Genomic DNA, 20,546 nt, shown 5'->3' with positions numbered 1-20,546 from the left:
TGCTCAATATTCCTTACTATATTTTCATTATTATTCTATTCTTCACAATCATATTATTATAGTGTTATTATATAATTACTTATAATAATTAATTATTACATAACATAAAACACACTATGTATTCTGTAATAATATAATTATAAATTATATACTTATAAATATAAATTATAAATTCTATAATGGTATAATTATAAATTATAAATATATAATTGATTATTATGTATATTAAAAATAATGTCATTATTATCATACTGTTATTCACAATCGGTACAGGCCAGGGTGTCAGATAAATGGGAGGGGGCGTTTCTTAAATATAAACAATAAAAGAAGACATTATAGTTTCTTTCTTGTTTTTTTTTGTTGTTGTTATTTTTTGTTTTTGTTTTTGTATTTGGTTTGAATTGTTTTTTTTGAGACAGGGTTTCTCTGTGTAGCCTTGGCTGTCCTGAACTCACTTTGTAGACCAGGCTGGCCTCGAACTCATAGAGATCCACTTGCCTCTGCCTCCCCAAGTGCTGGGACTGTAGGCAAGCGCCACCGTGCCTGGCTACTTTGTAGTTCTTGTATACATCTTTGACTGAGTGGGTGACATGCAGGGCTATGTTTTTCTGGGTGGACGCAGAGTTCCTCCCAGGATGTTTGAAGCCAAAAGCCCTGTCAAGATTGCTTCATGAATGTCTCACCATTTCACACTCCTTCCAGCACAATGTTGATGATGTTATCAGAAACAGGGAGTCAGTATGAGTGGGATAAGGATAGGGAGGACCTGAAGAAACAAGGGCTCTCCAGGAATTATGTAAGTCTCTAACCAGGCTCTGGCTTGGGGCTGCCTGTCATCTCCTCTCTTAAAAACATCATGGATTGTGCACTGTAGCTTTTTATGTCCCAGAAAGAGCTGAGCCTGGTGTCCGAGCTCTCAGACACAATTCTGTGAAATGCTTCACTTTAGAACCACTGGCAAGCGGCCAACGATGGGTACGCTATACACTTCTGAGCTTTCTCATTTCCTCAGAAAGCACCTTTTATTGCTCCTGCTACCCAAGGAAGCCCAAGATCACCTGTCATCTCTTTCTTTACAGGGACAGAACAGAATGAGACAGTCCAGCCAGGAGATGAAATCCTGCAGCTTGCTGGCACTGCCGTGCAAGGTCTTTCACGGTTCGAAGCTTGGAATGTCATCAAGGCATTACCTGATGGACCTGTTACTATAGTCATCAGAAGGAAAGGCCTGCCATGCAAGCCGACACCAGCTTCTGCAGACTCCTAGACAGGGCGTCAATGCTAAGACAAAGCAGGAGCATGAAGCTCCCATAACTGCCGATTCTCAGGGTCTCCGCTGCCCACCTCACCCAGGCTGAGGAAAGCCCAGGTGTGCTTCTGGTAGCTGCTGCTCAGGTTTGGACCTTCTGAGATACTGCCCATCAAGAGGGTTGTTGTAAATGTCAGGACAGAGTCACACAGAGGTGGCTGATACAAATTATAGACTGTATATAGACCGCTTAGTGATAATATTCTGGTGCCATAATAAAATGGTTGTATCGGAGTTTGCCATGAAACCAATGTCCTGGCTTGAAAATCACCTAGAGACTATGAAAGCTACCTCATGGTAGCAATTTTTTCTTCTCTCATAAATCTGCAGGATAGGCAGGACTCTGGGAGGACAGCTCCCTTTGGCCCCTCAACTTCAACTAGGGCAACTCAAGGCTGGGTTGGGGTCCTATGAATGGGCATTGCTTGTGCCTCTGGGGGCTGGTGCTAGGTGATGACTGAGAAGTCTCTTCACGACCCGTACATCTCAACATGATGCCGGGATGACTGGTACACATCCTCGGCACACAACGGCCAGGTAGAAGCTGTGCCTTTTGAATGTTCTGCCTCTGAAGATGACTCATAGCTTTGTTTCCACTGTTTTCCCACTGAGAGCAAACAGAAGCCTGCCTGGGTTTAAGGAAAAGGAGATAGGCCGTCAGGATCATTTCCGTAAGATGCAGCCTGGCCTGACACTTAAAAGACTGTTTTAGGTTGGGCCTGGAAGTCATCCTAAAAAGGGTGGAGCCAGAAGATGGAGAAGTGCAGTTGTGCATTAAGGTGTGGGATGGGTGTCTATAAGATGAAACAGGAATGGATATTGTAGGGCCAGAGAGCTGTGGTACTGGGGCCAGGGAGGGGGCAGCTGGCCCAGAGCAATAGCGGAGTGGAGATGTGTCTAAACCCCAGAAATCTCATCCTGAGATTGGCAGGAGGAGTAGGACTGCTCCCATGCCTGATTGTCCTAGTGCATGTAGTCCCACGCCCTGACCCTTGCCCCTGGGAGGCCACAGAGCCTGGTAGCCAGGTTAAACTTCCTCTCACTTTATATCATGTCCAGCAACACTTGGAATTCCTCCTCATGTGAATGAGTCATCCCCAGGAACCAGGACCCAGCCAATGATGTACAGTCATGCCTAAAGACCCTACCCATCACCGAAAGGTTTAAGTAGCCTTTGTTTTCCCCAATTAAGCTGTCTCACGGAAGCTGTCTCCCACAAAGCCAGTTTCTGGATGCGTTCCTAGCTGCTTGAGGTCTCTTTCACCCCAGGCGGTTCCTGGCCCCTCCCCCCATTTCCCACTTTAGGATGCACTAGTGTGGTGACTGGCAGATCGTGCCATAAAAAGCAGGGAAACAGTACAAATGGCAGCTGATGCCTAATATGGGGTTCAGAGACTGCCAGGAAACACAGGAGGAAGGTGAGTGATGCCCTAGAAAAGACAGCAATCAGCGCCCCCATCTGGCCTCCCCAAGTTGAGGGCTGGAAGTCTGGTTTTTCCTTCTTCCTCTTACTTTCAGTTTATGGTGCACAAGGGACTGGGTTCGGTGAGGAGGCAGCTGAGACGTTCTGGGCAAGGCTACTCTTTTGAGGTTGGTAGAAGAGCCCCAGCCCTCTGCTCTGACCCTAACAGCCTGCTTGGGTGTTATCCATAAGCCCTAACTCTTTTCTCCTTAAAAAAAAAAAAAAAAATCTGGTAATGCATCCTCCACTTAAAAACCACAAGGGTGGCCACTGGCTCTCTGACATTTGTGGATTCTGGGAAATTCCCCCACAGAGCTACATGGCCCCAGGGAAAGTTTCCTTCTGACCTTTCTTTCATGGGAAACTCTTCATCTCATCAAAAGCAATGAGCTTTTCAGCCAGGAAGCCAGCAGGCAGCCCAGGCAGCATGATATCATGACTAGGTGCACCATTGCAATTTGTTCCAGCCTAGAACAAACTCACCCCACCCTCTGGCTCACAAGAGCCTGCCTCTTCCCTGATTTTCCTCTGCCAAAACCTCAAAAGACTCTGTCTTTATTCTTAAAAGTAAAACAATCTTAAAAAATAAAATAAAATCCCCAACTCTGCAGCCAGAGACCTCCTTTTTTAAAAACACCAGTTTGGAGGACATGACTTTTGAGTGCAGGCTTGCCTGTCAAGGCCTCAAAGGTGAACACTGTGATAGATGAGTTGTGGACAGTTAGGATACTAGGACAGCCTCCCACCAGGCTGCTTCCATTGCCCAGGCCTTTGCAGCAGCAATAAAAAATAGAAGGTGCTTGCTTCAAATGTGGCAAAAAGGGACACAGGAAAGACAAAGACCCTAAGGGGGCCTCCTCCACCGGAAATGCTACCAACCCCACGACAGTCTGTCCCAATGCTGTAGGAGGCCTGCTGAAAAAGAGATTGCTTCTCCCATTATGACAAAGACAGCAAGCTACTGGAGCCTTTAAATTTAAAACAGGGCAGCCCTCAGCCCTGACAATAAGAGGAAAGCTGCTCCAATGGAGGCTTTCTGGGTCTCCAACATCTCAGAAGGCTCCCACCCAAAGATAACCATGAAAACATGTGGCAAACCATTCAAATGCCTCAGTGATACTGGAGCAGGTGAAATAATTTTAAGACAACAAGAGGTACCAGAAGACTAGGGACTAATTCCCAGGTCTCAGCTAGTTAGCAAAGGAGGCTGCTCCCATGCCTCTGCCACTAAACAAGCCTACAAATCAGGGGCCCTGATGGGTCTACAGGCATGACACAACCTCTTGTGGGTCACATCACCACCAATCTTCTAGAAAGAGATATCCTGGAGGCTCTGGAAGTTACTTCCACTAGTCATCATCCAAAACAAAATTACAATACGGTAAATGATTGTACCCGTAATAATAATTATACTCATAAAAACTTTAAAACCCTGGGTTCCCTTCAGTTCTAAAGGCTGCTGTTAAGTATAATACTCGCTGCCTCAACTGGCTCTCGAATGGGCCTATATGGGTTAAACAGTGGCCACTGTCAAGAAGGGAACTTGAAGTGCTCACACAGTTAATAAAAGAACAACCCCAGGTTTACCATATCCATCCTTCCTGCAGCTCACGGAATAACCCTGTGTTCACTATAAAAAGGAGCTCATACAGATGAACACTGCTACAAGATTTAAGGGTCATTAATAAAACCATGCCCCAAAGGGGACCACCTCTCTTCTCTGCCATTCCTGCCAGCAAAAGATAGTAAAGACTGCTTTTTCTCTGTTCCTCTCCACCCATGGGATTGCCAATGCTTTGCCTTCTTAGTAACCGCCATTACAAAACTCTGGGCCCACCTTACAATATGAGTGGACAATCTTCCCCCAACAGATGGTAAATAGTCCTACCATCTTCCAGGTTTGCCACAGCATTGCCAAAGCACTGTTGTGGGGAGACTTTCTCACTTCTCCCTCCCAACTCAATTAATATCTTACTTATCCTCCCTAGGATTTAAAAGTATCTCCTCACAAAATACAGCTTATTCCCTCACCTCAACACACCCTCTTAAACCCACCCTTTCCTTTCCTCAAACCTTAATTCTCACTTCCCTCCAAGGCTTTTTGGGAAACCTTAATTGGTTTCCACTGTGGTTTTCCCTCCCCACCAGCAAGCACCCTACAGCCTCTCTTTGATCTCCTAAAAGGGGATTAAAAACCCCTGTGGCCCAGGAGCTCTCTCTTTTGATACATTTGAGGCTTTGGATGCCATTGATGCTGCCCCCAAAGACGTGGCATTCACATATGATCCAACAATACCTGTACAGCTTTTTATTTTTAACCCCTCCCCTACTCTCATGGGAGCACTGTATCAGCCCCAGGGGGTACTGGAATGGCTCCACACCCCAGTGTACAATGCACCTAGAATTCTGAGGCTGACTGAGGCACTAGCTATTATGACTAGAAATGGCAGGGATAATGCCCTGAAAGCCTTAGGAAAAGAACCAGATATCCCTGTCACCCCCTCTTTTCTCTCCAATATTCCAATGGCTACTCAGAAATCATTCCTGCTTTGCTATTAGCCTAATTGAATTCATGGGACAAATTGATAATCATCATCCTAACAAAAGATGGGTTTCTGCCCTTCCTCTGTTGCGGTAGCTACCACTCTCCCCCATTTGCAAAGAAGCCCACCACTGAGGCTCCCTCATTATTTACTGGTAGAGAAAGAGGGGAGCTGTGACAATAACGTAATACTCCTCCAAGGATGAACCCCTTCCCCTCCCCACACACATTATTTGATTCAGGGAGTTGACTCATCACTTTCCCCGATATAAGGTATGCTATTTATTTAGCCCTCAATGGGCCCTTTAATCTTTTCTCAGAGATTGAATATGCTATTAATTTGCTTCTTTGGTTATCAAAATCCTTTGTCAAACTAGATGCCAACCCACTTCCTTTCTGCTCATCCAAGTCTCCACCCTTTTACAGGAAAGAGCTACTCCACACCCAGCTTGCCAGATCTCACAGGTCCCTGTCAGGTCTTATATCTGAGGGAAATGCCCTTGCTGACAGGAACACCTCTGTGGGAATGTTTGCAGCCTCCATCAGGCAAGCAGATCAATTCCATTCACACACACACACACACACACACACGCACACGCACACGCACGCGCACGCGCACGCGCACGCGCACGCGCACGCACACGCACACGCACACGCACACACACAGTACAAAAGGGCTTCACGTCTGTTCCTCTGTGCATCTTTTGTTACTACCCCAGGTTTACAAACTATGGGCACTAACCCCCAAGGTCTCAAGTGCAATGCCCTCTGGCAAAATGCTGTCATCCACATTCCCCAATTCAGCCATCAAAAATATGTCTTTGTCACACTGTTGACACATACTCGCATTTTATATGGGCTACAGCCCAAATGGGAGAAAGTGAAAAAGGATGCATCCACCACATGCTCTCTACCTTTCCCATCATGGGCATTCCTCAGCAGAGAAAAACTAATAATAGCCCTGCTTTTACTAGCTCCAAATTCAAGACCTTCTGCTCAAAATGGAAGACTGCTCATCACTCAGGGATTGCTTACAATCCCCAGGGTCAAGGAATTATAGAAAGAACGCATACAGCTCTAAAAGGCCAACATCAAAAACAAAAACAAAAATTCCCGCCTTCCCCAATATACAATAAGCAATGGCTCTAGCATCTCTAAATATACTTAATATTTACACAAATTCTAAACATCCTCCTATCTCCTTCCACTGGCACATACCAAGAGTAATTCCTCCCATCCTGGAACAAGGGCATCATCCCTTAGATGGACTCTGGAAAAGACCCAACTCTCTCCTCAAAACAGGAAGGGGTTTTGCTTGGGTCTTTCCACAGGACTTGCCCAGGCCTATTTGGATTCCAGCCAGAAGTATCTGACATCACCCTAACAACCAAGAAGATGGCCTGTTTCTTGTTGATAGTTCAAGCACTGAGGAGGCAAAAGAGATCACACACACACACACACACACACACACACACACACACACACATACACACGACCACAAGATCTCCTCAAAGGCATCCATGACCTGGTGGCCACAGGCCATGGGCCCCCACAGGCCTCTCTCTCTTCCATTCTTATGGCTGTCTTTGTTATTCTCCATTCTAATTCTGCTTTTGCCCAACCCTCCCAATACCCACCACTAGAGATGGTTTTTTTTTGTTAGAGAAACTTATTGCAGACATAACAAAGTTACAGGAGTGGGGACTGTCCTCCAAAAGGGTATGAGTAGCCGTTTAGAATCCCAATATATCCATACTCTCCCCTCCTTGGCCGTGCATTGTCCAATGGGACCTTCCTCCTCCTGGCCCTCAATTCCTAAAACAGCAAGTAAGCAACACTGCCAAAGTCACCACCAACCAGGCTCTGGTTCAATAGCTAAACCCACCATCCTTTCTGCTCATCCAAGTCTCCACGCCCTTACAGGAAAGAGCTACTCCCCTCCACACCCAGCTTGCCAGATCTCAGTCTCTTGTCAGGTCTTATATCTGAGGGAAACGCCTTGCTGACAGGAACACCTCTATAGGAATGTTCACAGCCTCCATTGAGCAAGCAGATCAGTTACACACACACACACACACACACACACACACACACACACACACACACACAAATACAAAAGGGCTTCAAACCTGTTTGTCCCACATCTCTCTTGAGCATCCCTTGTGCATCTTTCTCTAAACTAGAGGTTGATGACTATGATGATACCTCCTCTTTACAAAACAAAAAGGGAGAGATGTAGGGCTGGAGAGCTGTGGGATGGAGGAGGAAACGGGGTCATTCTGAGATCAGTGGAAGTAGAACCGCTTTCCCCGTGCCTGCATGTCCTTGGGCATGTAGCCCCGACTTTTGCCCCCTGCCCCAGGAGGTCACATAGCCTGGTAGCCAGGTTAAACTTCCTCTCCCCTATAAAGTATGTCTAGCCACACCTGCAATTCCTCCTCGTACCAATGAGGCATCTCCAGTACCCTGGCTCCTGCCAACCATGTACACTCAACCCAAAAGCTCCCACCCACCCACTCCAAAAGCTTTAAGTAACATTTGTTTCTGCCTCACTGAAGTTGTCTCCTCCAATTTTTTTTTTCTCACCATGCTCACAGTGGGCTGATCATGCTATGTGGGCGGGGAAACGAAGCATAAACTGCAGGATATGAGCATAAAATAAAAATTATTACCAATGTCCTATCGTCACAGGTCAGGCACTCTGCTTGATGTTAAGTGATAATCGTTTGTGATCACAGCCACTGCACTAATGGCAGTCCTGTGCCAGTAGATTGGAGGTTACTGAGCCTCAGGACAATGCATGGCTTGTCTGGCTAAGATGTGGTAGGGCAGAGACTCCGTGGTTCCTTCTGTGACCTGGTACACATGAGCAGGCCCAGGAGCTTTAAAACACAGACAGCAGGGAATGAAACAAAACAAAACAAACCAACAAAAACAAAACAGAAAGCCTCCCAGCATGTCTGTAGCATGTGCATGGCCAATAGGATATTTGCTTTGGTTGTTTCTGAACATCCAATAGCCAAGCTCAGTGCAACCCAATGTGACTCTTGATTATCCACAGCAAGTATGGTTTCTACTGGGATTGATCCAGGGGTTCAAATCCTCATCCCCAGTCATCCTATTAACTACGGGTAACATGGGAAGGCCTGGCAAGGACCGCAGACGAAACACCAGAGATGATTTATTCCAGGGCATTGCCAATGGAGCTTGCTACTGTAACCTTCTGGCTTCTCCAGAATTGGAAGCTGGAACTGTTTGCTGGAAGTGGACTCACAAGCCCCAGCCAGGCTCCTCTGGCCATGTAAAGGCCTTCAGTGACTCTTGCATAGCTCAGTCTCACTTACTCTGAGAAATGATGGCACGTTACTGGAGCTGGCATGCTTACTTTTCCAGTCCACTTTGAATTCTGTCCTATATCAGATGAGGAATTCAAGATACCATTTATATCAACCTTTTAGATTTAATAGAAGGTAAATTTGGTCTAGCAGTAGAAGGTACAGACTGGAGAGATAGCTGGCAGTAAAATGCTTGCCAGGCAAGCATGTGACCTGAATTTAATCCCTAGAGACCAGAAAAAAGAGAAAACCAAATACAACCAAGCAACCAAATGAAAACAAGCAAAGCAGATGTTGTGGCATTCGCTTGTAATCCTAGACCTGGGGGGAGGGGGGAGCAGAAAGACAGAGATCCCTGGAACTCGCTTGGCAAATCCAGCCCAGCTTACATGGTAAGTTCCAGGCCAATGAGAGAGCCCGTCTCAAAAAAAAAAAAAAAAAAAAAAAAAAAAAAAAAAAAAATCCAACAAAACCACAGAGAGAGAGAGAGAGAGATCACTAGTCAGTATCCAAACCCCAGGGAGCAGAGCAGCAGCAAGAAAACCAGACAGATTGTAGGAAACACCTGAACCAGCTTCATCAGAATGAAAATGTGTCCAGATGAGCTCACTGGCTACGTTCCACCCCCACCCTACAAGAACATAAAGAACAAATGGAGAAAGAGCAGAGAGTTACTGCATTCTGCTAAAGGGAAGCAGCTGGCTGGAAGGGGAAGAGAATCATCTCTCTGAAGACAATGTCGGCTGACAGGAGTCTTTCCTTTCTTCATACGATGAAAAACAAGAATCTAAATTCACTAAGGAGACACCATTTATCCCTGCTGGAATGGCAGGCTTTGTGGCAATTGTCAGATACACCTGCTAGCACAGGAGACTTACTTTTCTAACAGCTGCAGAGCCTGGTGGGGCCAGGAAACCAGAGCAGTCCTGCTCCAGCACCTCGACTGAGGTCACAGTGAAGTACTTGCCAGGAGGCTCTTCTCCCCACAGTCCAGTGTGCACACAGGAGCAGCTGGCCCCGCCCACTCGCTCCCAATGATACAATTTGGCCTGGGGCAGATACAAACTGGTTTCAGGGGGACATGAGCATTAACTTATGAGGGGAAGAACAGATAGAAAAAGATGGTTCGGATGGAGGATGCAACAAAGGTTAGATTGAAAGCGTTCTCCCTTAAGGCTTATCCAGTGGTTTAAAAAACGTCATTTTTCCAAGTTTATACCTTTGTAAGGGGGTAAGTCTTATGCTAAAAATTTGTATACAAAAGTATATCAGAAAAGAAACACAGGAGTCTGGGAGCTCCAGATGCCAGAGGAAGCAGGACTCAGTGACCAGAATGGATGATGACCCTTTAGGACCAGCACAGAGACAAGGTATCTGACAGCAACCAGCAACGCAGGGCCCTGGACCACAATGAATCAAAGGGTCTTTGAGGAATGTTGCTGTCAGGTGACCATAGCAGGGCCTGCCCTGCCAGATGTGTGCATGTGCACCACGTCAAGTTGACAGAAAGTTCCTTCCACTCCAAGCCCGAGGGGAAGAAGGGGTGGGTGTGGGGGGATGGGCTGCTCTTCTGGAATGGCACCCCGAGACTTGCTGTTCACTAGGGCATCTCAAAAGGCCACAGCAGCTCTCCATGGTCTTCGAGGTTGAACAGCTGGAGCTCCTGAAGGATTGGAGGCATCCCTTTGCCAAGAGGCAGCTGTCAGTGACGGAACGTCCTCACCGCCTTCTGAAGATTGGGGTAGAACTGAGCCATGCTGCGAGGGAAGAAGGAATCCACCACGCTCTGAGGGAGGTAGCCACTCAGGTCTGTCTGGAAAAAGGTGACCAGGTTGGTTTTGTTGGGCTCCCTGAGGAAAGAAATAGTAGAGACGGGTTAAGTATGTACCACGGAAGCATCCAGCATGGAGCCTTGATGAGCAGAAGCGGCCCAGACATGGTGGTCATTTCCACTCCTGCTCAGGATGCAGTGCCCAGGACTCTTCCCACCCTCCTTGTACTGCATAACATATTCTTCAGGGAACACACTGCACAGTCGCTACAAACACACTGGGGAGCTGGTGCCACGCCCTGGGCAGGACAGGAGGAGATGCTCCTTGTGACTGTTGTTAGCTGTGTTTCCGATGGCTGGGGGACTTCTGGGACATTTTCGGTTCTTTCCAGAGGTCAAAGGTTAAAACTCCTTCCAGGCCAGTGCTCACTATGAAACACACACACACACAGTGGAGTTTTCTGCCTGTGTGGTTTGTAGCCCCACAATATACTGTCACAGGTGTGAGCATCTATTATGTCTGACATGAAAGGAATTTGCAAAACTGAAAATTAACTGCCATTCTTTTCAGCTGTGTGTGTGTGTGTGTGTGTGTGTGTGTGTGTGTAGAAAAGCTGACTATTCTTCATAAGATGTTACTTAACATGCAACTCACTATTGGTATTTTGTGAGCAGACTTTTTTGTTGTTGTTGTTGCTCAATCTTAATTTAAAGCATCACATAATAGTAACTACAGCTTATATGGACTGGAGTTTCATGAAGTCCTCAATCATTATTTTAGTGGAAACATGGAACCTTATATTCAAGGTTTGAACTCTGTTGCTTTATAGAACCGAGGGCTAATTTCTATGTATGTGAAGAGCCTCTGGCAAGGGGTGGCAGAAGCCCACATGCAGGATCCCCTCTCCTGAGCAAGCAGAACCAGGAGCTCAGGCTCACCCTAAGCATAGAGCATAACTGCTTTCCTCTCTGCCTTGTTCATCTTCTCTCACCCTATCAGAATTAAGCTGTTAGACAACAGATTTTTTTTATCCATTGTTGTTGTTGTTGTCTTAATACAAAACAAATACATAGTTAATATGGAAGAAAGATGGCTGAGTTTAAACTGTGGCTCCATCCCTTGCTGGCTCTGAGACCTTGGCCTGGTTATTTAACCTCTCTGGCCCAGCCACCCCTCCCAGAGAACCTGTGCCATCTCCACTGTTAATGCAACCTGAAGCTTGCATACTGTGTGTCCCCTAAACCAGCCCTGAGATTCAGCCTCAAAGAGAAAAGGCTCTGCTCTCACCTGTCTACACACTCCTCGACAATCTGCCTGGCAAGCTAAGGCAGTCCATAGCATCTAATTGTTGGGAACAGAGCAAGCGTAGTTTTCTAGGCCCATGTCAGAGCATCTGGGACAGAGCTATGTGCATCTGTGCCTGCTGAGGCACGGCTTTACTGCTATCAAACCCCAAACTTTGTGACATTTAAGAAAAGGCTTCTGAGAGACGTTTGGAGAGCCAGCTGAGCAGACACAGTGTTCTAGGTACCGAGATCTACCTCCTGGGACTTGGTGGAAGCCTACAACTTCCCCTCTGGCTATCTGCAGGAAACTCAGAGAGCCAAGAGCAGGTGCAATCTCCCTCCTTGTTAACTTGGATGGGTCTCCTAATAAACCTGGGACCTTCGGGTAACTCGCTGCCCAGGGAGCTCTTTGTAGGCATAAGGTTACTGTATAATTCCAATGGTGATTTCTGTATCACCCACATCTGCTTGCAAGCCTTGTGTCAAAATAACATAGCAGCTCTTAGCAAGATCCTGGCTGTGTGTGAGAGTATATTCAGGGCTCTCTGGCTCCTTTCCAGGGCTGATCCACAACATGGTCTCAGAACTGTCCTTGAGGCCCTGAGCTCTGCCCCATTTCTTGTAAAGGAAGGCGGTCACTGTGTGCAACATAGCCTCTCTAGCGTGGTATCTTCAGAGTCCAGAGGATCTGGAGCTCGGGCACTGCACTGCACTCCTGGCCTTGGACTGTGGACACGACTCTTAACTATCCTAGACCTCAGTTTGCTTATTTGTTCAATGGAACTGCAAATAGGGACCTTTGCCTGACTTGTTCTGCGGGGCTGGACATCTGGTGGTGAGGTGAACACCTTTAATCCCAGCACTCGGAGGCAGAGGGAAGAGGATCTCTGAGTTTGAGGCCTGCCCTGGTCTACAGAGGCGTTCCAGGCCAGTCAGGGCTACACAGAGAAACCCTGTCTCAGAAAACAAAGCAAAACAAAAACCTAACAACGAAACAACAAAACAATTAATCTGGGTAGCTGGGTGCAGTGGCTCACACTTGTAATCCCAGCACTCGGGGAGACAGAGTCAGGTGGATTTTTGTGAGTTCGAGGCCAGCCTGGCCTACAAAGTGAGTCCAGGACAGCCAAGGCTTCACATGGAAAGCCTGTCCTGAAAAAAAACCAAACCAACCAAACAAAAAAACCCCACCTCCTTACAACTTTGCCAGGTGCCACCTACAATGGCACATCATGCCACTGAGTACTTACTGTGGCAATGCTTTTTGTACCATCGCTGCCTGTATTTTTGTACATCACAGTCAAAGTGCGTGTTTTCAGAGTTTACAGTGGTTAGGTCCAAGACAAAGTTCTCGACCCACTTTCCTTACCCTGGCAGAGGTTCACAGAAGCACCCGCATGGATGGTTAAATCCTCTCACAAAACCTGGCTTTGGGGGACACAGTGGATGTTCCACGTGGGTAGCTGGAAGACAGTCATAAGGTCAGTGAACTCACCTTCAGATAGCAAGGTCATCACCACCAGCACAGAAGATCTACCATCCGTACAGGCCCAGAGACTGAAGCCCCCGCAGGCCAGATAGGGGTCCTGCCACCTGTCAACTGCCTTCCACTTCCACTCACTCCAGTCCACACATACACGTATGCTTACCACCCCCCTACACACAAACACACATGCTCAGACACATGCATACACATGCACTCACTCCCACGCTCAGTTTTCTCCAACCCTCTAAGGATTTCAGAAGAAAGAACATTCTAGAATATAAGGCTCAGGGTGGGAGAAAAGGTTCCGCTCTCAGATTTCAGCCCACGGGAAGTGAGGATGTGTCCCCGATCTTCTCCAGAGGCAGATGCAGTGGATTCGTTGGGTTCTGTTTCCCCACAGGGCAAATGGGACAGAAAACAACCACGTGGTTAGGATGTTCATGGACACGCTGCCATAAATGAGATCAACTGCTATCTGCATGCCCATGGCATGAACTATGAGCTGAGCAGAGATAAAAACAGTGCTGACAAAATCCGGGACATAATAAAGCTCAGGCATATGGTCTCCCCATTTCAGGCCCTATAGCCTAAAATCTCAACTCTACAAGGGAATCAGATGGAACACACGAGCTTGCCGATGGCTTCCAATCACCCAGGTTTCCTTGAAGACCTAGGGGTGCATAAGAAAGAGCCCAACACCTAGGACAGCCACTAAACACCACCATTACTTACCATTAGAACTGATGGTGCCGTCCTCGTATTTCTTCACTAGCACCAAGTCCACAAAGTCCCTGGGAGAAATGAGCTTCATGACAGCCGAGGGCGTAGAGGTTCTGCTCACACACAGCATCTGCCAAAATATGGGGGGGCGGGGTGCTCAGGCCTGCCGAAGACAAGTGCATTTCCTAACCAGCGCTTGGGAAATGAACTGCATGGGCAATATGAGGAGTTGTAAGCAGGAGAAGCCAAGGGAAGCCTGGGGCACTAGGGCCACATCCCGTGGGTGCACTGAGGCCGCGATGATGATTTCATCACTTTCCAAATCATTTAATCTCCATGTCCTTAAAAAAAAAACCAACAGTAACTCCCCTGAGAACAGTGTGTATCTGAAAAAAGGGTCTTCTCCCTCACTGTCCTAGCTCGCACTGCCTGGGGAACAAACCCCTCAGGATGCAAAGGATCTTCAGGCATTCTGACTGCAATATTCGGCCATGGCGCCCCCACACTGGGCTCAGTATGTCAGTTTCCTTTCTTAAGCATAGTCCAAGAAACAAGTCCATTTTTTAAAAATTCCTCTATCTTGCAGCAGGCACAGTGGAAGGAATTATTATTTTTCTACAGCCGTAACATCTTCTGATTACGTCTGTACCCACAGAGGCAGTTGTCACACAGACAGAAGTTCACTCCAGGTGCACGTCTCACCCACACACCCTTTGCCTGGCTTCTGTTAGGGATTAGGAGGCTGGTGGCCTGTCCAAGTCAGGCTCATGAATGCCACCTGAAAGAAACGGTCTTTGCCTCTTACCTTCACCGTTTTACCTAATGAACAAGACCCCACTTGTCCCTGGCTTCTCTGCTCTTCGTGATGTCTGAGTTCCCCAGCAGCCTGCGCTCTCTCTCCTTCTGTGCCTAGGATCTGCTGAAGATTGTGTCTCTCTGCCAAAAAGCCAAATCTTTTTACGGACACATGAACTAATGGGAACAAAGAGTTCCCATACATCTATCTCATGCAGAGATGAAAAATATGCTTCTCTTTCTGTTTAACCAGTCTTCATCCCAATTTCTAATGTAATCATGATACCTTAATCAACTACACTCATACCTCAGTCCAGCACTTAAAAAAAAAAGAAGAAGAAGAAAAGAAAAAGGTCTTGTGAGCAAAAGAAATACATGATTAGAATTGTTTTCCAATTTACATGAATATCTCTAATAAAAATTGGTGATCTCCAAAAAAAAAAAAAAACCCACATGCATTATATTATGTAAGGGATAAAATGGAGTGAGAGGCTGGGCCTGGTGGTGTAAGCTTGTAATCCCAGCATAGGAGGCAGAAGCAGGGTAGATCAGCTTGCTCTATATTTTGAGTTCCAGGCCAGCCAGGGCTGCATAAAAGAGACCCTGTCATTAAAAAAAAAAAAATTCAATGGGCTGTTCAGGAAAAGTAATTACAGATTGATTAAGGAAAAAAACCATACTTCTTGTTGGTGACTTGCTTTGCTTATTGAATTGAGATGTAGCCCTGCCTAGCCTGGAGCTCACAAGCAGTCTGGCTGTCCTCAAGTCCTCATTCATCCACTTCCTGGCTGCTGGCATTACAGGTATGACAGCGGGGCCCAGCTCTTGCTGGCTCCTTTATCTGTGTGCGCTTGGCAACTTCAGAGGTGCAAGTGTGCTAAAGAGACAGAGCCACTTTTGCTTCCAAAAGATGATGTGCAAGACTCCTGGGTGGCTTGGTAGGTAAAGTGTTTGATGTGCAAGTGCGAGAACTGGACCTTGGATTCCTTAGAATACACACACAGGCTGGACAGGAGTGTTGGTTCAGCTGTGATCCCAGCAGGGATATGGAGGCGGGGAATGCCCGGAGTAAGCTGGCTAGAACTGCAAGAGACTCTTGTTCAATATATAAAGTGGAGAGTGACTGTGGGAGACACTTTTTGGGGCTCTACACACAAATGAGCATACATACATACATACACATATGTATAACACACACACACATTTATGCAAGTCCTTCTGTTCTTACATTTGTATAATATATAAGGCATTAACCAAGGGTCGTTTGACTTTATACATTTGTGCATACTAATTTGTATACTCTCTTTGCATTGGCTGCTGCTGCTGCTGCTTCTTCTTCTTCTTCTTCTTCTTCTTCTTCTTCTTCTTCTTCTTCTTCTTCTTCTTCCCTTTTCTAGTGCTGGTGTCACTTAACTCAGAAAAAGAAAGCCATATCTATTTAGTATGACTCTTCAAATGCCCACACTTAAACCAGCTGGTATTTAGAAATAAAGCTATTTAACTATTGAAAGTGAAACAAAAACAAAAAAAAAACAAAACAAAAAAACAAGAAAAAAGAAGAAAGAACCACCTGTCATAAATTAAAGGCAACTGCAAATTACATGTAAAATCGCTAGAGTCCCAGCCCAGGCCATGTATTGGTCTGGTAGTAAGGGAAAGGTGTAAGTTAAATAGTATCTAAGGTACATCAGTGCCTAAGATTCATGGTCCTCTTACTGGTAGTACCAGAGGGATGAAGGAAGAGTTGAAAAACATCATCATCCTCTCTGTGTGTTTTGATTCCATCTTTGACTGTTAAGAATATAACATTACCTTTGTCCCCAAGGTTTCTGCCCTACCCTTCAGACAACGTTGACATAAACTGCCATGAACAACAGTCCGAACAGAAGTGAGGATTCTGTATCAGAACACTGAGGTTTCACAATGCCACCTGCTTTTGTAGGTACCAGGCAGCGTCAGACGTTCAAATTACACAGGTCTGCTCCCCTAGTTGCTCGTAAATTTGTTTTCACTGTGATTTTCTATTCTTCTGAGCTTCTGTGGTCAAAAGTAAGAAAGCCCTTAAAGTTATAGATGATGCCAGGACAGATTCATCAAGCTTGGAGCTGTCTCCTGTAACTGCCCCTAGCTCATGTGGCTATTTAGATTTACATTTAGATTTGTAAAATGAATAATTCATTTCCTCAAACCAGCCACCTTTTCATGCTCTGTGGCCCCATGGAACTTGAGGCCCCCACACTAGACAAGACAGTTGCAGAAAAACGCTGCCATATGCCAAGGCTTTCCATTGGGCAGGGCTAGTTGGCAGGGCACATGCTTTCCTAAAGTACAATCCACAAGTGGCCACTTGCAGTGGGCCTACTGTGGGCAAAGGACAAAAATGGCTTTGTCATAGGTAGTCTATTGTACATATGTATAATAAAATAAATGTATATGTAAAAAAATAAAAAAATAAATTTAAAAAATGGCTCTGCCAAGGGACAATGTTTCCAACTAGATCTGTTAGTCTCAATCCAGGCTGCCTCCGTGTATGGGGAGCCCAGGCTTGCCCTGTGCTTCCTCCTCTACAGGCCCCCGGCTCTGCTGACAATTTCTGGGACTCTGAGAATCACAGTTTCCTGCCAGGGCCAAGGCTAGGCTGCCTGCAGGGCTCTCCTCTTATCTATAATTGTTCTAGATCCTTCTTCAGAGGAGGTGGGGTCGAGTCACTGGAGCAGGTCAAGACACTACAGATAACACATCCAGAGACACTTACATCCGTGATGCTTTGGACAATTTCAAAACTGGTTACATTGTCATCCCACTTCTCCCGGACGCCTCCAGCAGCTGGCTTTATGCAATGCCACACCTCTTCTGGTGTCCCACACAGAATCCCTTCCCCTCGGTACCTGGAACATAGAGAAGAATATGACCCATGGCATTAATTAAACCTGTTTATCTTAGGATTTACCTCAGGTCTATTACATGTACCTCCTAGTTCTAGGGCTAGCCGACAGAAAGGGGGGGTTAAAATATGCTAGCCCGCCTCCCATCCAGCCTGTGTCAACAGGTACTAACCCCTCACAGAACACAGCTTTCTAGAAATGATTAAAAAAACACACACTAATGCTTTTTGGAAGATGACTGGCGATCACAGAGGGCCAGGATGGGTTGGAATCTTTCATGGGTTAACACCAGAGACACCAGAAAGGGAGTGAAGGTTCTGACAAGCTTTGTTAAAGGTGTGCACTTACAGATTCCCTGGAAACTCCTCGGATGGCCTCCAGGAAACCAAAACTCCATTCTGTCAAAAGGCATAGGATTGTACAATTTTAGAGCTACAGGAAACCTTGGAGATGAGATCTCAAGACAAGGCTCTCCAAGGTCACCCAACCTGTTCCTGGCCCAGCTGGGATTCCTCGTGGAGGTAGCTGCCCCTATAGCAGTCGATGAGCAGCCAACATCCTGGTTGGTTGGCTCCAGGGGCTACAGGAGCCTTTCGAGTCTTAAATGCCATCAAGAACTTTTGCTTTCTTAAGCAAATTAGGGATATGTACGTATATCATAAGCTATGCCATAAGCATTAAGGAAGGAAAATATTTCCCTGCCACTCTCTGGTTGTGCTATAATGTCCGGAGGAAAGACTTGGTACCTGGAGTTTCAGGTCCAATCCTAACCTCGTAGTCCAGTGACCTTGAGTGTGCTTCTCAACGAAAGGGGGCAGGAACCTCCAGGAATCCTAGAGAGTCACCGCCCTCAGTGGATTCACTCTCAATCCACCTCTGGGTCCAGGGTGCAGAAAACATTGGGTAGAGGAGAAGCCAGGGAGTTTGGAGGACTTCAACCCCTGGGAGCCGTCCCTAGACCTCCTTTCCCGCCCAGTCCCTCACTCACGCCTTCCCGGCACTTCTTCCAGCCTGACGTGTCCCGTCGGTATCGGAGCATCTTCTCCGCCACCACTTCACTCTCTTGTGTGGCCCAGGACAGATCCATTCCGTCGGCCGGCAGTGCAGTACTGGTTCGGCTAGGCGGAAAACCGGGCCTTGGGCGGAGCTTAGGCTCCCGCCCCTGGGCTCCGCCTCCCTTTCAGAATTGGTCTTCGTTCTCAAACAATACCGCCCCTTCTTGAAATTGGCAGGTCTGGAGACAGGCCAGCCCGGCAGCACGCGTCATCTCTGGGCGGGTCTTAGGAAGCTCCTGCTCTACAATAGCAGGCTCTGGCTGCGGCCAGGAACCAGGTAGTGTATTGAGCTTGGGAGTTTTTCCCTTGGTGCAGGGATGTCTGCTTCTGGTAGCAGAGGCTGAAGCGATTCCTATCGTTTGGCCTTGACTAGCCAGTGCTTTTGCTGAGTAGAGGAAGAGACACAACTTCGAAGGAGTCGGGATCGGGGTAAGGGGGAGAAGTGGAAACCAATGTCAGATCTGTTTAGTTCCAAACGCCCAGGGAGCTCTAAGTGACACACGTATGTGTTGGCGCCAGGGGTAGACCCTGGCTTTCCCTTGAGAGATTTAATCCAGATTCCGGAAATGGAAGCAGGAAGATCACGCATTAAAGGGCCGCCGGGGCAATTTAATGAGCCCCTCCTCTCAAAGTAAAAAAAAAGTAGAAAGAGGTCTGGTGACGTAGCTCAGCAGTGGCGTGCTTACCTAGCATGTGCTGGGTGGGACCTGTGTTCAATCCCAGGATCATCAAATAAGCAAACAAAGAATAAGCGGACCGAAATACTATCGGTAACTCCGAGCCCTAGAGGCAGCCACGCCCATGGGAGAGCGTGGACCACCATCCCCTCTGTAAGAGCAGCCCACGGTTCTTCCACTTCAAGTCTATCTCCAGCTGAATTGTTTGATACCTCTTCACTGTTTTCTTCAAAGGCTAGGAAGGAAATGTGACTTTAAAGTCTCTTTTGGAAGAAGTGAGAGACTGTCCAGCTGGGTGAGAAATCTATACACTTTGAGGTCCGGACCCCAATATGGGTCCAGACCCATATTGACTATGTGGGTTTAGGCAGATCTCTAAACATCTTTGAGATACAATTTGCTCAGAGAAGAAATGTTACTATAACATGTATCCCCCTGTGCTACTATAAAGAGCTCATGAAGAAACACATGTGTATTATTCTCGGAGTCATACAATAATAGATGGTTCACTTAGCTGTGCTTTAAAAACTAAGTGTATAAAATCATAAAATATAATAATCTGAGATAAAATCGAGCTATGTCTTAACTAAAAGTAAGTGGGTTGGATATGCTGAGGTGGTGGCACACATCTGTAATCGCAGCACTCGGGGAGGCAGAGGCAGGCAGATCTTTGTAAGGCCAGCCTAGTCTCCAAAGGGAGTCCAGCACAGCCAACGCTACACAGAGAAACCCTGTCTTGAAAAACCAAAACCAAAACAAAACATAACAAAAAAGAAAAACACCTCACCCCCCCCACCCCCCCCCACACACAAAGAAGGAAAGAAAGAAAAGAAAGCATCGTATATGGAAAGCTGTTTTGTGGAAAAATAAGTGACTATGACACAAAACCATGCAGAACCCTGGTCATAAGGAAATACAAATTAAATAAGAAGAGCCATCTAGTGGACAAACTGGACAAGATTTTTTAGTGCCCTGAGTTCCTAACAATACCTATAAAGGGTTTTTCCATACTGGATGAGAGCACACAGGTGTGCAATGTTCTACAAACAAAGCAGTGAAAGTAACAGTTGTCTGTGCTTCCTCTTCAACACAGTAATCTCACCTGCATGGAAGATTGCCCTTGTAATGGAAATGCCCTTATTTGTCAGTGTATCAAGAGAAGTTACAACATTCCCATTATGTGAAATATTTGAGGACGTGCCCTGGAGGATTGCTCAAGAGA

At 46.5% G+C, this 20,546-nt stretch overlaps 2 protein-coding genes across 5 annotated transcripts in view; one reads left to right on the top strand and one right to left on the bottom strand.

Moving 5' to 3' along the window:
• IL16 (interleukin 16) overlaps window positions 1-9,301 on the top strand; it is a 108,865-nt gene extending 99,564 nt beyond the window's left edge. For all 4 annotated transcript variants that reach the window (XM_084756438.1, XM_084756439.1, XM_084756437.1 and 1 more), the window contains exon 19: window positions 1,080-9,301. In XM_084756438.1, coding sequence (XP_084612564.1) covers window positions 1,080-1,267 — 188 coding nt within the window. In that variant the 3' untranslated portion in view covers window positions 1,268-9,301. The remainder of the gene's footprint in view (window positions 1-1,079) is intronic.
• STARD5 (StAR related lipid transfer domain containing 5) lies at window positions 8,754-18,740 on the bottom strand. The gene is made up of 6 exons (XM_084756472.1): window positions 18,581-18,740; window positions 17,941-17,990; window positions 17,463-17,595; window positions 13,925-14,042; window positions 13,076-13,169; window positions 8,754-10,498 (listed from the first exon to the last, which is right to left on the bottom strand). The coding sequence occupies exons 1-6, from the start codon at window positions 18,677-18,679 to the stop codon at window positions 10,351-10,353; spliced, it is 642 nt and encodes a 213-aa protein (XP_084612598.1). The 5' UTR covers window positions 18,680-18,740; the 3' UTR covers window positions 8,754-10,350.
• Between the last annotated feature and the right edge of the window lie 1,806 nt (window positions 18,741-20,546).

Source organism: Acomys minous (genome assembly GCF_964271855.1).
Source record: "Acomys minous genome assembly, chromosome: 2".
Classification (NCBI taxonomy): Eukaryota; Metazoa; Chordata; class Mammalia; order Rodentia; family Muridae; genus Acomys; species Acomys minous.
Note: the sequence above shows the minus strand (reverse complement) of the source record. Positions and strands in the feature narration are given on the sequence as shown.

Coding starts and splice junctions, on each gene's coding strand:
- STARD5 (XM_084756472.1), bottom strand. CDS start 18,679: ATGGATCTGTCCTGGGCCACACAAGAGAGTGAAGTGGTGGCGGAGAAG. Junction 17,596..17,940: donor GAGGAGTTTCCAGGGAATCT/GTAAGTGCACAC, acceptor TCTATGTTCCAG/GTACCGAGGGGAAGGGATTC. Junction 14,043..17,462: donor TTGTCCAAAGCATCACGGAT/GTAAGTGTCTCT, acceptor ATATTTTGGCAG/ATGCTGTGTGTGAGCAGAAC.